At 39.2% G+C, this 17,337-nt stretch overlaps 1 protein-coding gene across 4 annotated transcripts in view; it reads left to right on the forward strand.

Annotated features, from left to right (window-relative positions):
* Positions 1 to 9,497: 9,497 nt before the first annotated feature.
* The window catches only part of arhgap10 (Rho GTPase activating protein 10), a 150,713-nt gene continuing 142,873 nt past the window's right edge, over positions 9,498 to 17,337 (forward strand). For 2 of the 4 annotated variants that reach the window (XM_062032902.1, XM_062032903.1), the window contains exon 1: positions 9,498 to 10,206. In XM_062032902.1, the coding sequence (XP_061888886.1) occupies positions 10,053 to 10,206 (154 nt within the window). In that variant the 5' untranslated portion in view covers positions 9,498 to 10,052. The remainder of the gene's footprint in view (positions 10,207 to 17,337) is intronic. The other 2 variants (XM_062032904.1, XM_062032905.1) reach the window with 1 other exon arrangement.

The following is a 17,337-nucleotide window of genomic DNA, read 5'->3' on the forward strand; positions in this document are numbered from 1 at the left end:
AATTGTGTGGTCCTATTGTGTTTTTACATTTTTAATTTCTATCTATTGTTTTAACTGATTTTACACTTTAAAATCGTTTTTAACCGTATTTATTTTTATATTAGTTGTATATTTATTTATTAAGTTTTTATTCAGTCATTGGTGGAGCTAAGGATAATATTTGAATCTTGTTTTTAATATTTTTGTGCAGCACTTTGGAAACATTTTTGTTGTTTAAATGTGCTATATAAGTAAAGTGGATTGGATTGGATTGGTGACATCAACGATATTTTGAGAGGTAATCATTGAAGTCTTTCAGAAAGCAAACATATGAAGGAGCTTAAAAAGTAGATGTGTTTCTGTAGTTGTAGATGATTTCTTAAAATGTTCCAGTTCCATTCACACATTTAAAAAACACTTTAAGACCAATGTCTTGGAAAAATATGTCACTCTTGATTCAACACCAGTAGTTAATACTATGATCGATGTTAATTACAAACTAAATGTGGGATATGATATATAATAGAATAATGGAAGTATACCAAAATTTCCGGACTATAAGCCGCTACTTTTTCCCCTCGTTCTGGTCCCTGCGGCTTATACAAGGGTGCGGCTTATTTACGGCCTGTTCTTCTCCGACACAGACGAAGAGGATTTCGGTGGTTTTATTACGTAGGAGGAAGACGATGACACAATGATTAAAGACTGACTTTTCATATACCGGTAGGCTGGTTATTTTGATAACGTACAGGCGAGCACTTTGTATTACTTTGCACCGTTGTATTATTTGTACTCTGCACGAATGCTGTTCAAACTTTCATATCTTTGACATCAAAGATGTGAAAGTTTGATTGAATGATTGAAAGATTTATTGTTAATAAATGGGACGCTTTGCGTTCCCAAACAGTCATCTCTGTCCCGACAATCCCCTCCGTGGTAGCAGGAACCCCTATATACTACGCTAATTACACATCAAAACCCTACGGCTTATAGTCGGGTGCGGCTTAAATATGGAGCAATCTGTATTTTCCCCTAAATTTAGCTGGTGCGGCTTATAGTCAGGTGCGGCTTATAGTCCGGAAATTACGGTAATTTTTTGTATATAGCAGTGGTTCTCAACCTTTTTTCAGTGATGTACGCCCTGTGAACATTTTTTTAATTCAAGTACCCCCTAATCAGAGCAAAGCATTTTTGGTTGGAAAAAAAGAGATAAAGAAGTAAAATACAGCACTATGTCATCAGTTTCTGATTTATTAAATTGTATAACAGTGCAAAGTATTGCTCATTTGTAGTGGTCTTTCTTGAACTATTTGGAAAAAAAGATATAAAAATAATTTAAAACTTGTTGAAAAATAAACAAGTGATTCAATTATAAATAAAGATTTCTACACATAGAAGTAATCATCAACTTAAAGTGCCCTCTTTGGGGATTGTAATAGAGATCCATCTGGATTCATGAACTTCATTCTAAACATTTCTTCACAAAAAAATAAATCTTTAACATCAATATTTATGGAACATGTCCACAAAAAATCTAGCTGTCAACACTGAATATTGCATTGTTGCATTGTAATGAATGGAATAGCCTACTTGATTTGATGTTCAGTTTATGAACTTACATTCATATTTTGTTGAAGTATTATTCAATAAATATATTTATAAAGGATTTTTGAATTGTGGCTATTTTTAGAATATTTTTAAAAAATCTCACGTACCCCTTGGCATACCTTCAGGTACCCCCAGGGGTGCGCGTACCCCCATTTGAGAACCACTGGTATATAGTATAAAATTGGTACAAAGGTTTAACTAACATGTGTACAAGGATATTTCACATGTCTTTACTGTGTATATAATTGAACAGTGTTTATGTTGTGTACAAGGTGTATTTATAATATGTTGTGCAAAGGAAATTTCATATTTTTAGGAAGCTCATCTTTTATTTGACATTGTTTATACGGTTAAGCGCACTAAGTGTTCAACTTCAGCCTAAACCCTTTCGGTCTGCAACATTTTCAATTAATGAATGTATAACTGTTTGTTTATGTAAAACAATGTGTTTATTTTGTTGTCCACTGACCGAAGAAATAATAAAACTAATAATAAAAAAAAAAAGTCGGAGATCACTGAAGGCCTAGGTGGGAAACATAGACATCTTATAAGTAGACGCAGCATTGGCTGCTGTGACGCGAGAAATTGGGCCGCCATCTTGAAGTGGTGATGAGGAGCCGGCGAGCAGCCTAAACTGACAGTTGACAGGTAGAAAACAAAGATGCTAAACTGACACCTGACAGGTAGAAAACAAAGATGCTAAACTGACAGTTGACAGGTAGAAAACAAAGATGGTGTTCAGCGTTTTCCTGCTCAAATAAGCGGACTGTTGAAAATAGGAATCGGGGGATTACTTTTCACAAGTAAGATTTAACATTAACGTACTATTGGTTGTATTTTCTGAAAAGATTATTACCAGAGAGTTGAGAAGGAGTAAAGATCTTCAAGAGTACTGAAATTGTAGCCGCTAGCAAACAAGAGTATGACCATAATAGAATTGCTTGTCAATGAAATGTATTACATTTAAAAATGTCATACTTGAATAACATAAAGTTGAAATAAATGATAAAGATAAAGATTGTAAGAAAGAATTTGGTTTTATTATGAATCCAGTGAAACCGATTGGTGGTTTTAGCTGATATAAAGACTTTCAGGTGTTTATATATGTTTATGTTTAAGTATTTGGCAGACGCTTTTATCCAAAGCGACATACATAAAAAATACATATAAAACAATCACTGTAAACATTATCATTTAAGGGAAGAATGTAATAGAAAATATCAATACAAAGTGTCAAGACAGAATCAATTATCTGCAGCTACAGCAACAGATATACAGTCTATAGGTCCCTAAGATATATAGATATCTAATATATTCATACATTGTTTATGTAGGATATACGCATGTATATATAACCTAATCATATTGTTTCTTCAATTTAAGACCGTTTTTTTCCCCCTTCTCTGGGATTATATTCCCAGTTTTGATCTCGGACGTCTGGTCACTTATAGCATATAAGAATATTCTATTACTGTTAAGAAAACTATGAATAATAAAACATGTGTCCTTTATCGTAGCTACACGTATGACAAAAAAATGCGTGAAAATCAGTGGTATTCAGTGAGGTAAGATGAATTAAATGCGCTGACAGTTCATTGCTCCTGCCAAATGAATTGCACTGAGTGGAGCGGATCACCACTCCAAGATGGCGGTCCCACGTCTCGTCAGCGCCAGTAGGCAGTAGCGCCCCATGTTGCGTCTACTTTTAAGATGTCTATGGTTATAACGTTAGCAGTGAGTTTACAGCCTCACTGATTTAACTACACAGCAAATACAAGTTACGTTACTTAGCCAATAAATGTTATCTTACATTCAATCAATCAATCAATGTTTATTTATATAGCCCTAAATCACTAGTGTCTCAAAGGGCTGTACAAGCCACAACGACATCCTCGGTGTCGAGTGGGTCTGATATAATATTGTGAAAGTCCAACACATCAGCGAAAGTCCAGTCCATGGTGGGGCCAGCGGGAACCATCCCGAGTGGAGACGGGTCAGCAGCGTAGAGATGTCCCCATCTGATGGACAGGCTAGCGGTCCACCCCGGAGCAGAGTAGAAAAGAAAAGAAAAGAAACGGCAGATCAACTGGTCTAAAAAGGGAGTCTATTTAAAGGCTAGAGTATACAAATGAGTTTTAAGATGAGACTTAAATGCTTCTACTGAGGTAGCATCTCTAACTTTTACCGGGAGGGCATTCCATAGTATTGGAGCCCGAATAGAAAACGCTCTATAGCCCGCAGACTTTTTTTGGGCTCTGGGAATCACTAATAAGCCGGAGTTCTTTGAACGCAGATTTCTTGCCGGGACATATGGTACAATACAATCGTCAAGATAGGCAGGAGCTTGACCGTGTAGTATTTTATACGTAAGTAGTAAAACCTTAAAGTCGCATCTTAGGTGCACAGGAAGCCAGTGCAAGTGAGCCAGTATAGGCGTAATATGATCAAACTTTCTTGTTTTTGTCAAAAGTCTAGCAGCCGCATTTTGTACCATCTGTAATCTTTTAATGCTAGACATAGGGAGGCCCGAAAATAATACGTTACAGTAATCGAGACGAGATGTAACGAACGCATGGATAATGATCTCAGCATCGCTTGTGGACAAAATGGAACGAATTTTAGCGATATTACGGAGATGAAAGAAGGCCGTTTTAGTAACACTCTTAATGTGTGACTCAAACGAGAGAGTTGGGTCGAAGATAATACCCAGATTCTTTACCGAGTCGCCTTGTTTAATTGTTTGGTTGTCAAATGTTAAGGTGGTATTATTAAATAGATGTTGGTGTTGAGCAGGACCGATAATCAGCATTTCCGTTTTCTTAGCGTTGAGTTGCAAAAAGTTAGCGGACATCCATTGTTTAATTTCATGAAGACACGCCTCCAGCTGACTACAATCCGGCGTGTTGGTCAGCTTTAGGGGCATGTAGAGTTGGGTGTCATCAGCATAACAGTGAAAGCTAACACCGTATTTGCGTATAATGTCACCTAGCGGCAGCATGTAAATACTAAAGAGTGCAGGGCCAAGAACTGAACCCTGGGGAACTCCGCACGTTACCTTAACATAGTCCGAGGTCACATTGTTATGGGAGACACACTGCATCCTGTCAGTAAGATAAGAGTTAAACCAAGACAAGGCTAAGTCTGACATCCCAATACGCGTTTTGATACGCTCTAATAAAATATTATGATCAACAGTATCGAAAGCGGCGCTAAGATCAAGAAGCAGCAACATAGATGAAGCATCAGAATCCATCGTCAGCAATAGATCATTAGTCATTTTTGCGAGGGCTGTCTCTGTAGAGTGATTTGCCCTGAAACCGGATTGAAAAGGTTCACAGAGATTGTTAGTCACTAAGTGTTCATTTAGCTGCTGTGCGACAATTTTTTCGAGAATTTTCGAGATAAACGGTAGGTGGGACACCGGCCGGTAGTTCACCATGAGGTCAGGATCGAGGTTAGGTCTTTTGAGTAGAGGATGAATAACCGCTTTTTTGAATGCTAGAGGAACAGTACCAGAGGAAAGTGATAGGTTTATAATATTTAACACTGATGGACCTAATAAAACAAAAAGCTCCTTGATAAGTTTCCCAGGAATTGGGTCAAGTAAACATGTTGTTTGTTTTGTCCCATTTACACATTTTAACAATTCCTCCAATGTTATTTCATCAAAGAGAGAGAAACTATTTTGGAGGGCAATGTCCGTCGTATATACAGTCATATTTGTGTTAATAGAACCCAGTTGTGGCTGGGATGCATTGTCTTTAATCTCTTTTCTGATGAGTTCAATTTTCTTATTAAAGAAATTCATAAAGTCATCTGCTGAGTGGGTGGAGCTACTGGGAGGAGTCCCTTGTTGGGTTAGCGATGCTACTGTACTAAACAAAAATTTAGGATCATTTTTGTTGAGGTGGATGAGATTTGAGTAATATTTAGCTTTAGCTGAGGTAAGCATGCGTTTATAAGTTATTAAACTATCACTCCATGCTTGATGGAAAACCTCAAGTTTAGTCGTACGCCATTTGCGTTCCAGCTTTCTACATGATAATTTCTGGGCTTTAGTTTCTTCTGTAAACCATGGGGTACGCCTTTTAGGGGCCCTTTTTAGCTTTAGCGGTGCTACAATATCAATGGTGTCGCGCAGGGCGTCGTTAAAGTTGTTAGTGAGGTTATCAATAGAGCCCACATAATTTGGGAAAGGTGCCATTACTGAAGGCAGTAGGTCAGTAAGAGTCGTCGTTGTGGCAGTATTAATGTTGCGGCTGCTATAGTAGTTATTATTATTATTATTAGTTTGTTGACAATGAGTCCGAACTTCGAATTTTATAAGGTAATGATCGGACATTACTTTAGTGTACGGGAGTATCGTAACTTTAGAGGTGGTGACACCCCTGACAAGCACTAGATCTATCGTATTACCGTTGCGATGCGTGGGTTCATTTATTATTTGTGTAAGACCACAGCTATCAATTATAGTCTGGAGCGCCACGCATGGAGGGTCCGATGGGGTATTCATATGGATGTTAAAGTCTCCCATTATGATTATATTGTCGGCGTGCGTCACTAGATCAGCAACGAACTCTGAAAATTCATTGATAAAGTCCGAATAGGGCCCAGGGGGGCGGTAGATGACAGCCAGGTGGAGAGGCAGCGGTGTGACAAACCTCATAGTGAGCACCTCAAACGAGTTATATTTATTATTTAGGTCCGAGGTAAGGCTAAAGTTTTTGTTGTATATTAGTGCAACACCCCCACCCCTTTTAATGGGGCGAGCAATATGCGTTCCCGCATAGCCAGGAGGAGACGCCTCACCCAGCGCAAAAAATTCGTCTGGTTTGAGCCAGGTCTCGGCTAAACCAACGACATCAAGATTGTTGTCTCTGATGATTTCATTAACTAATAACGTTTTGGAAGACAATGACCTTATGTTTAAAAAGCCCATATTATAGGTAGTGGGCTGTTTTGAGGAGTTTTTGTTGAAAGTATCCGTAGTAGCAATATTAATAATGTTACGTTTATTATGCATAGTGCACTTTAAATAATTTCGACCATATCTAGGAATTGATATGACAGGAATTTTTAGATTGTTTGCCACCTCAGTAAAATGCATGTCCACCTCTGACGCAGAAAAAACATTATGTGAGTTGTATATTATTCTAGAAGAATTGCTATGTGAGCAGGGATTATCCAGCCTGGCGCTGGCTAGTTCTAGCTTAACAGACTCCTTATTAGCGCTTCTTTGTGGATTAGCATTTAGCTTTTTCGTTAGCCCCGCTAACAACAAAGCATTTAGCTTTGTTGTTAGCCCCGCCCGACACCCCCGCTTCTGCTTCCGAGCGCACCGCTTACGTCTCTTTCGCTGACCGGCTCCGCTGGTAGTCGACGCCGCTGCTTCAAAGGCCACTGCTGGATGTAGCTCGCGAAGAATTCCCAAGCTAGCGAGCAGGTCCATCGTACACGCATCTATCAGCCCAAAATGGCCCGATCTCTCCACATCCAGAATTGTAAGTCGGTCGTAAGTGATCTCGGAGTGAACACGCTGTGAGCCAGCCATGAACCGTCTGTAATCTTCGAACCGCATGTTTTGCGTACTGCAATTCGGTTTTTGTTGACCAACTCGTAGTTTTTATACCCGAACACAACTATATTTGGCATTTTTTTTTCAGCTCTTCTTCGTTGGTTGTCCTGCAATTTGATTGGATGAAAACAACGTGGATGTCATTTGATTGGATGTTATACTGACAGGCAGCACACAAGCTGACAGACACACACGTACACAATGAAAGATACGGAGCGCTCCTGAATAACTTTTTAATCTTTGGGTTTTGGGGAAAGTAGCAAGTCTTGTCAAGTCAAAAGGCTCAAGTCCAAGTGAAGTCACAAGTCATTGATGTTAAAGTCTTAAGTCGAGTTGCAAGTCTCTTTACATTTTGTCAAGTCAAGTCTAAAGTCATCAAATTCATGACTCGAGTCTGACTCGAGTCCAAGTCATGTGACTCGAATCCACACCTCTGCTTATAGCATATAAGAATATTCTATTACTGTTAAGCAAACTATGAACAATAAAACACGCCAAAACATGTGTCCTTTATCATAGCTACCTGTATGACAAAAAAGCGCGTGAAAATCAGTGGTATTCAGTGAGGTAAGATGAATTAAATGCGGTGACAGTTCATTGCTCCTGCCAAATGAATTGCACTCGCTGACAATAAACTATCCATACACTTAGGTAAAACGGAATCTATCCTATTCGGGTCCCAAATCAATCTCAAGAAAGTCAGTGACTTCACTATAAAAGTGGGTGACATTATTATCACCAGGAAAGATGAGGTCACCTACCTAGGTTCCATTCTAGAGGCTAATCTTACCTGTGATAAAATGGCAACCAAGGTAATCAGAAAGGTCAACCAACGAACGAGATTTCTCTACAGAATCTCCTCTCTGGTCAACAAAAGGACCTTCAAGATTCTAGCGGGAACTCTCATTCAACCCTTTTTCGATTACGCTTGCACCTCCTGGTACTCTAGCACCCCCAAAACCCTCAAATCTAGACTCCAAACATCCCAGAACAAGCTAGTCAGATTACTTTTAGACCTCCACCCCAGATCCCACCTCCCTCCTACCCACTTCTCCAAAGTGGGCTGGCTCAGGGTGGAGGACAGAGTAAAACAACTTGCACTGAGCCTAGTCTATAAAATCCGCTACACCTCCCTGATACCGAAGTACATGTCAAACTACTTCCTTAACGTAAATGACCGCCATAACCACAACACCAGGGGGAGCTCCACTAACCACGTTAAACCCAGAATCCGAATTAACAAAGGTCTTAACTCATTCTCTTCCTATGCCACATCAATGTGGAATGCACTCCCAACAGGTATAAAAGAAAGGGCATCTCTATCCTCCTTCAAAACCGCAATAAAAGTACACCTCCAGGCAGCTACAACCCTAAACTAACACCCTCCCCGGATTGTTAATAATCAAATGTAAACAATCAAATGCAGATACTTTTTTTTTTTTTTTCATTTTATTTTTATTGACATCCAGCATCAGACATTCCTATCTATTTCTTTATATTCACATACATCTTATATCCGTTGTCTTTTCTAAATGTCCAAATGTTTTTTGTTTATATCCCAACCATACCACCCATCACCCCCCGAAAAGAAAGTAACAGCAAAAAAAAAACAACAACAAAGAAATATCTACAAAATACAACAATTAAATAAACAAAAAATAAATGATAATACATTAATAAATATACTTTTTCTTATGCCTTCGGATCTCTCTCTCTTCTCTCTCCCTCCCTCTCTCTCTCTCTCTCTCTCTCTCTCTCTCGCTCTCTCTCTCTCTCTCTCTCTCTCTCTCTCTCTCTCTCTCTCTCTCTCTCTCTCTCTCTCTCTCTCTCTCTCTCTCTCTCTCTCTCTCTCTCTCTCTATGTCCACTACTTGCTGTACATATCCTACCAAGTCAGACCTACACTGTTCCAATATCCCTCTTCTCGACGACTGATGATAACAACCAAACCTAACCACCCCCCTTCCTCCACACCCCGGATTGTAAATAATGTAAATAATTCAATGTGATTATCTTGTGTGATGACTGTATTATGAAGATAGTATACATCTGATAGTATATATCTGTATCATGAATCAATTTAAGTGGACCCCGACTTAAACAAGTTGAAAAACGTATTGGGGTGCTACCATTTAGTGGTCAATTGTACGGAATATGTACTTCACTGTGCAACCTACTAATAAAAGTCTCAATCAATCAATCAATCAATGAATTGCACTGAGTGGAGCGGATCACCACTCCAAGATGGCGGCCCCGCGTCTCGTCAGCGCCAATAGGCAGTAGCGCTCGATGCTGCGTCTACTTATAAGATGTCTATGGTGGGAAACCCACCACTTAGTTATAATATACGTCTATTAACAAGCCATTGGTGTGTTTAGTGGGACAAGGAGAAAGTTGGAGAAAATGCGGTAGTTTATAAATGATTGTTTCTGTGCGGCCCTGCAGGACATGCGTCATAATAATGCGCGTTGTGAAGCAAGCCGCGAAAAGCCAACGCGGAAGTGAAGTCTCTATAACTGTTTGGCTGTTGCTGCATGCTCTTTGGTAGAAGTTCGCCTCCACGCACACACACACACACACACATGTCAGCGGAGTTTGTCCGTCTGTCACTTTGCGAGGCGCGTTTGCAGACAACATGGACTCCACGACTTTCTGACAGCCGCGTGGGAACGACTTCCGACGCTTTTTTGTTTGTTTTTTTGTTCCGACACGCCGTATGTGGCGTCTCCTGTCCTCGCATTTTGGACAAGCGACGTCCCCCGCTAGCACCTAGCTCGCTATGCTATCTGACTCCTGAGGTGCATCATTGCTATTTTAGTCGGCCTTTATTTATTTGACTTTTTTTATTTTTTATTCCCGCCAACAACAACCAAAACAAAAAAGAGGACGAGATGGGACTGCACCCGCTGGAGTTCAGCGAGTGCTACCTGGACAGCCCCAGCTTCAGGGAGAAGATCAAGGCTCACGAAGCCGAGCTGGACAAAACCAACAGGTTCATCAAGGAGCTCTACAAAGATGGCAAGAACCTCATCAACGCCACCAAGCGTGAGTGACGTCATCACTGTCTTTCCTCTCAGCTGTTTCTTACTCAGGCGCATGCATAACAATGTCCTTTAATGTAGATTGCAGCGCTCGAATTCAACCCCGTTTACACTAAGCCGGATAAAGTTATCCAGGGTAAATCCCACCTAACCTTATCCGTGTCCATACACGCACACACACACACACAATGGTCGTTTAAGACCCCCCCCCCCGTCCGCCGGCGCAACGCGACCTAATACGCATGCGCGGAAAATGCACACGTCATAGTCCCCTCCAGTGTTGCTTTGTGTGCAAGTTCTTAAATTAAATGTAACTTAGCTGAACAATATCCAGTGTTGTGGTGTTTCAGTGAACTGGAATCCAGTGTGCTCTGGGGCCCTATTGTAGTGAATCACACCTGAGCCATCATAAATTAATAAAATCTTTATTCGACACGTAAACAATGTGATAAAGAACATTTTACAACAATCAAACTAGGGGTGTAGATATCTGGGGCCATACTTATCAAGCTTCTTAGAGTGCCATTTTACACTTAAGTCCTGAGAATTTGCGAAATTTAGTCCTACTCTCAAACTTAAGAATAAAAGCTTTTTATCAACGTTCTTAAGTCTAAGAATCACTCCTACTCTCCACGATATTTAAGAGACCTTCAGAGGTGTCTTAAGTGGTTAGGAGTTGCCAGCAGGGGATGGCACTGAGGCGAGAGAGACGTGCGCGAACGTTCAGGGAACGGAACAATGTTTTTTTTTTTTTGATGACGAGCAGCTGATCAAACGGTATCGTTTAGACAGAGCGGATATTATTTTTGTCACAGATTTAATACTTTTCGATTCCTTGTTGATTTCTGCATGTGTCTGCAGTGGGCTAGTATATATAGAGCCACCCACACCAGTTTCAAATTAGTTGCCTAATTAATGAATTGGAAAGAAAATGTTATGGCAGTAGCGTATGTGTGTGGCCGTGAGGTGAGTGACGTCAGTGAGTGTGTGGGCGATAGAAGAGAGGGAGCGGTAGCGTGAGTGCCGGCGGGGACTAGTTTGTTTTGTATTATTTTGTAGTTTATTGTCAAAATATACACTCCCATTGTCCACTTAAATATTTCCAAGATATTTCTTTATTCTTAGACAACGGATTCCCTTCCGTGATTGGTCATTTCTATGGACACAGAAATGACGTCACCTAAAATTCCGTTTACGGCACATAGTAATGTCGTAATTCAGCTCTGAGTGTGACACTTAAGATTCAGTCCTACACTTCGCTGAAAGTGTGAGTAAGACGCTTGATAACTAACTTTTAAGTGCAGCTTTCAGCGAAGAATTTATTTACTCTTAAGTCAACTCTTAGCAGACTTCTTAGGAGTAATTCTAAGAAGCTTGATAAGTACGGCCCCTGGTCAGGACACTCCTCACTCTTTTGCCTTCACCTAGTGATGGGTTGATGAGGCGTCATGAAGCCTTTCGACACATTGCAGAACTGTATTGATACTGTGTCGATACTGTGTCTCTTAACCCTGTAACACCCCTTGTTGTAAAATTACAACGTTACCTTTAACCATCCTAAAAAACAATCTGTTATATATATATATATTTTTTTTTACCACATTTACATAGTCATTGGGTCCTATTGTTCAATCTCACAAGGTTATTGGATCGTACATTTGTTTATAAGTCACGTCTTCTGGCCATGAACTCACACAACCTCTCAAGGTTTCCTTCTAACAAAACCTATTTGTTTCATTGGACTGGATTCATCAGATTCAAGTAATTAAAATGTCTTTTAAATTTTTTGTGGTTTTTATTACAAAGTCTAGAGTAGGGGTCACCAACCTTTTTGAAACCAAGAGCTACTTCTTGGGTACTGATTAATGCGAAGGGCTACCAGTTCGATACACACTTAAATAAATTGCCAGAAATAGCCAATTTGCTCAATTTACCTTTAACTCTATGTTATTATTAATAATTAATGATATTTACACTTAATTGAATGGTTTAAAAGAGGAGAAAACACACAAAAAAATGACAATTACATTTTGAAACATAGTTTATCTTCAATTTCGACTCTTTAAAATTCAAAATTCAACCGAAAAAAAAAAAAAAGAGAAAAACTAGCTAATGCGAATCTTTTTGAAAAATATTTCACAAATATTCTTCGTCGAAAAAACAGAAACCAAAAATGAAGAATTAAATTAAAATGTATTTATTATTCTTTATAATAAAAAATAAATTTACTTGAACATTGATTTAAATTGTCAGGAAAGAAGAGGAAGGAATCTAAAAGGTAAAAAGGTATATGTGTTTAAAAATCCTAAAATCATTTTTAAGGTTGTATTTTTTTCTCTAAAATTGTCTTTCTGAAAGTTATAAGAAGCAAAGTAAAAAAATTAATGAATTTATTTAAACAAGTGAAGACCAAGTCTTTAAAATATTTTCTTGGATTTTCAAATTCTATTTGAGTTTTGTCTCTCTTATAATTAAAAATGTCGAGCAAAGCGAGGCCTGCTTGCTAGTAAATAAATAAAATTTAAAAAATAGAGGCAGCTCACTGGTAAGTGCTGCTATTTGAGCTATTTTTAGAACAGGCCAGCGGGCTACTCATCTTGTCCTTACGGGCTACCTGGTGCCCGCGGGCACCGCTTTGGTGACCCCTGGTCTAGAGCATGTACATATGTAGTTATTGTGGAACAGATGCATCAAATTTCATTTAGAGCTTGTTATATAATTGTTGCAGTTATACAACACTGGGTGAATGTGGTAGTCAAAATGCTGGCTTGTTGCAGTGGGCTCAAACAGGTTGTATTCCCTCCACTAGATCACTGGCTGAAGTATTTTCTCTTTACATGGATAGTATACATTCTACAGATGTTTTACAGACTGTTTTTAGGACTTTCACCACCAATGAAAGTCTTTATGACCGATGTCATGAAAAGAAAAAAAGAGGGGGAAAAAGCGTTTTTTAAGAGTTTTATCTTGTATCATATTTTTTATATTTGTAATAAATGACTCCATAAAAATATAACTAATGTATGATTATTATTAATGGTATATACCGTTATGGGGATAAGTAAGCAATCAACCCTGCAAATGAACCCTTAGTTGTTCAGACAACGTGAGTACAAATACAGAAATTTTGCTCCCATCAAAGCCCAATGTTGCAATATTACAACATTTCTCTAAAAACATACATAAACTTTTTTTTTTTTTAACTCTTCAATTTCTGCATCAAATGCCTCCTACAACAACATCTGAAAGGTCCAATTTTTATTTTTTTAGGTTTTTCTATATTTGGGTCTTACAGGGTTCAACAAGTTGAAAAACTTATTCGGGTGTTACCATTTAGTGGTCAATTGTACGGAATATGTACTTCACTGTGCAATCTACTAATAAAAGTTTCAATCAATCAATCAATCAAAAACATGGAAATCTAAGAGAACGTGTTGTGAATGAAGATGCTTGTGGACTGGGATTTTTTATTTATTAAATTTTTTTTACACATTTTTATTAAAAAAAAACAGTTTTACCAACGTATTAAATTTTAGACGATTTCTCTTAGTTATTATTTCTCCGGCTGTAGAAAAGACCCGCTCACAGGGCACAGAGGAGGCGTCAGTGCGACACAGTTCGCGTATCGGTCACGTGACCGAAACAGCTCATGATCGGTCACGTGACTTTCTAAAAGCGGTACGCGCACCGACACAGGGTTTCGCTCTATGAGCTCGACGCATGCGCCGATGCATCGGTGTTGCCGGACCCATCACTTTATATACTCTGGACCTAGACCAGGCTTGGGCAATTATTTTGACTCGGTGGCCACATTTAGAGAAAAAAATGTGTCTGGGGGCTGGTGTATCTATTTTTAGGAACACTAATACAAAACCTCACAATAATGTCTGATTGAATGCTTAAAACATTATGACAGACCGCCTTAAAAAACGTAATGGAATTTTAAATTTTTCTATGAACGATAAAACACTGAATATTGACAAAATATGAACGTCACACCCCCTTTCGATCGACATATTTTACAATCAAGTGAAACGCAACAAAAATGCAAGAAACAGTGAAATATGAATGCGAAGGGTACAAAATAAACCCACCTACAATCTGATACATCTGATGCATCACTAAGCTTTCCAACTTTGTTGTGAAAATCTCCTTCCGCGTCTGTGGCAACGCTTCCCGCCCAACACTGCTTGGTGCCTCGTCTGAGCTGCTGTGACGTAGATTACCATAGTAACTAATTAGATGACCATAGTAACTAATTAGATGGCCATAGTAACTAGTATATCACCCATAAGCGCAGATTCCAACCATTGAAATACTTTGTATAGTTCAAGACTTACGGTCATTAGAAATCATGACTGCACATCATAATGGCAGCTACACTTTCCATCTTAAACAGCTAAAAAAATTATTTGGGAATGTCCGGTGGGCCAGATTGAAAAGCTTAATGGGCCGCATGTGGCCCCCAGGTCTTAATTTGCCCAGGTCTGATCTAGACGTTGAGTCCGCGACATACATGGCGGACAATAACTGATACAGTCTGCTTTGCCAGCCCAGAAGCATTCGCCGTTTTCCGTAATTTTCCCTCGACGGCTGGGTAATACAAAGCACACGCTACCTTTTTTATCACATCCACGGGAGCCCGCATTCTCGTTGTCTCTCCTTCGACAAATGGACCAAGTTTTTCGCTAAGTAGAATCACAGCTGACCTGGACATTGGAAAGTTCTCTTGCCGTCTGAGAAGTGTTGTATCCCAAATAGCTGCAATCGCTTTCTCCTAAGGTATTCATGTGTGATTTCCACAAGCGTCTGTACAGACGGAAGGAGAAACACTTGGCTTGTCTGGATGACTCGCCTCCATATTTCCAGGGGTTAGCTCCGAGTTACGAAACCACTTTATTATGAAGCTGGCTGTGGCGCGTTCTTTCTGGCGTCACTTCCTCTCCGAACCCAGTTTGTAAACGATCAATGAGTCCATACAAAGCTAAGTGCCAGAGATTCAAGAAATACACGGCGCACTTACCCGTGTAAAAATTTGTCCGAGGAGGCGGACCTTAAACGCTGGTTTGGTGTGGCTGAAACGGGGCTTAGGCTAAATAATTATTCGTTTTTGGGGTTAAACGACTTAGTGTAGACATGGCCCAAGGCAACTGCGGCAAGTGCCGCGACCGCCCTCGTCTTTCGCCGTAATGCCCCAAAAAATGACCAACATTTGCAGCAAGAACATGCCGTGACCGCCCTTGACTTTTTACTTGTCAGTGGACGAGGGATGTAACAGTGAACGGTATAATGATAATTTGCGATACAATTCCCAACTGTTAGTAATACCGTTTAATTTTTTAATTACCGAAAACCCGTCATTTATTAATGCATTTTAGGCAACACAAAGTCAGGCGCATGCGCACTGGCGGTGTTTGGCTTGATAATCATGGCAAACTAACTACACAGACTTTGCTCGGGAGATTTCCCCTCGGAGTAAGCGGAGCCAAGCGCTTGGTTTAACGTAATTTTCCCTCGCTTCCTGCCGTGTGTTTAAGAATGCAGTGCCGTGTTTGGATGGAGACAGGTGTGGACAATATTGGAGACACTTGTCCCCACACTAAAAGTATACAGCGAAGGAGAAAACTATTTGATGTTTTGCAGCAGGCGATGTGTCGTGAACGTTGTCACAACTTGTTTATAAAGTCTTTACTTTGTTTACTGGGATGTTCACTCCTCCTTTATTTAACTGCAAACTGTATCAGTGTTCAAATAACATCAATACGAGCTATAATGTTTTGTCACCTCATCGAACTGAACGCAGGCTGTGAAGATTGTTTATTCAATGTGAGAGGTATCACTCCGTTTTTTGTTGTTGTTGGCCAAACTGTTGTACTGAAACTCTAGGGATGCGTTGGAGAAGAACAAAGTTTGTTTATTAGACTTCATCTTCATTAGCCAAACCACTTTGTGTTTTATTTTGATATCAAAAAGTAAACACCATGTTTCTTTTACATTTCTTGTGTTTTTTTCATGTCACAAAGGTGTTACTTCAAAAAACATTCATGTGACACATCACTTTGTTAATGTTTTATTGTGTGTAGTTAATTACTATACGACATATTTCTACTCAAACTCTTAATGGATCTGTCCCGATACAGCATCTACATCTACATACGAATGTACATCACTTTAAGAAAATAAATAAATAAAAACTCTCTCTATCAAAATGTAAAAATAGAGATAAAGGCATCATGTAATGACAAAAAGCTGACATTTGGATGTTACTACAGAATAAAAAAAACTAACATTTGTCTATAAATATATGGATAACGTTTATCCATAGTCTTATTGGACATTACAAATGACATGATGGTATTACGTAACACCCCAACACTGCTTTACCTAACAATCAGTAATCATGATTTCAATATTGATAACAATAATCTTAATTATTACTTTGGCCATACTTGGCAACCCTAGGTCTCATACATGAACACTATTTTTATCTATTTTATATATATTTTATGTATATATGCATGCTTTGGAGCCCCTGCCTTGACAGAAAATAATGTTTGCCTTGGTGCCCTTCTAACTTGCCTTGGTGCCCTAAAATATGAGCCCTCCTTTAAGGCAACACTTGCCTTGACCTTAAAAAGTAAAAATTCGAGGCCTGTATTGCATTAATCCATTCTGCATACTGATGTATCATGGTTCAGGCACAGAAAAGATCCAAAACCTAACACCATAAACATGTACGTAACAGTCAAATGCTACAATAACATGAACAAAACAAGATTGAAAAAAACTTGTCCAAAAGACCAAAATAACTGCATGAGAGAAATGCTGCGATTTCATGGAAGGAAATGAAAGTCGACTGCCGGTAATCACTTGGCGACTTAGTTGTTGTGTGTGTTTAGACGCCATTTTTTTTCTGTGGCGGTCCAAATTTAATTGTGCCAGCCCACCACATTTGTGTCATGTATGCTAACGTGTATTCCACAGCAGTGTTTGTTGGACCGCAAGCTTTCCCTTGAAGGCCGCCAAAAAAAAAATCTGTTTCTCAGTTGTAATGCACGTTGCCACCCCTCGTGGCAGTAAAGACAATCTCAAAACCGACCGAAGAAGTTTGGAGCTAAAGTCATGGAGAAGTTTC

The sequence above is a fragment of the Entelurus aequoreus genome, linkage group LG22 (genome assembly GCF_033978785.1).
Source record: "Entelurus aequoreus isolate RoL-2023_Sb linkage group LG22, RoL_Eaeq_v1.1, whole genome shotgun sequence".
NCBI lineage: Eukaryota > Metazoa > Chordata > Actinopteri > Syngnathiformes > Syngnathidae > Entelurus > Entelurus aequoreus.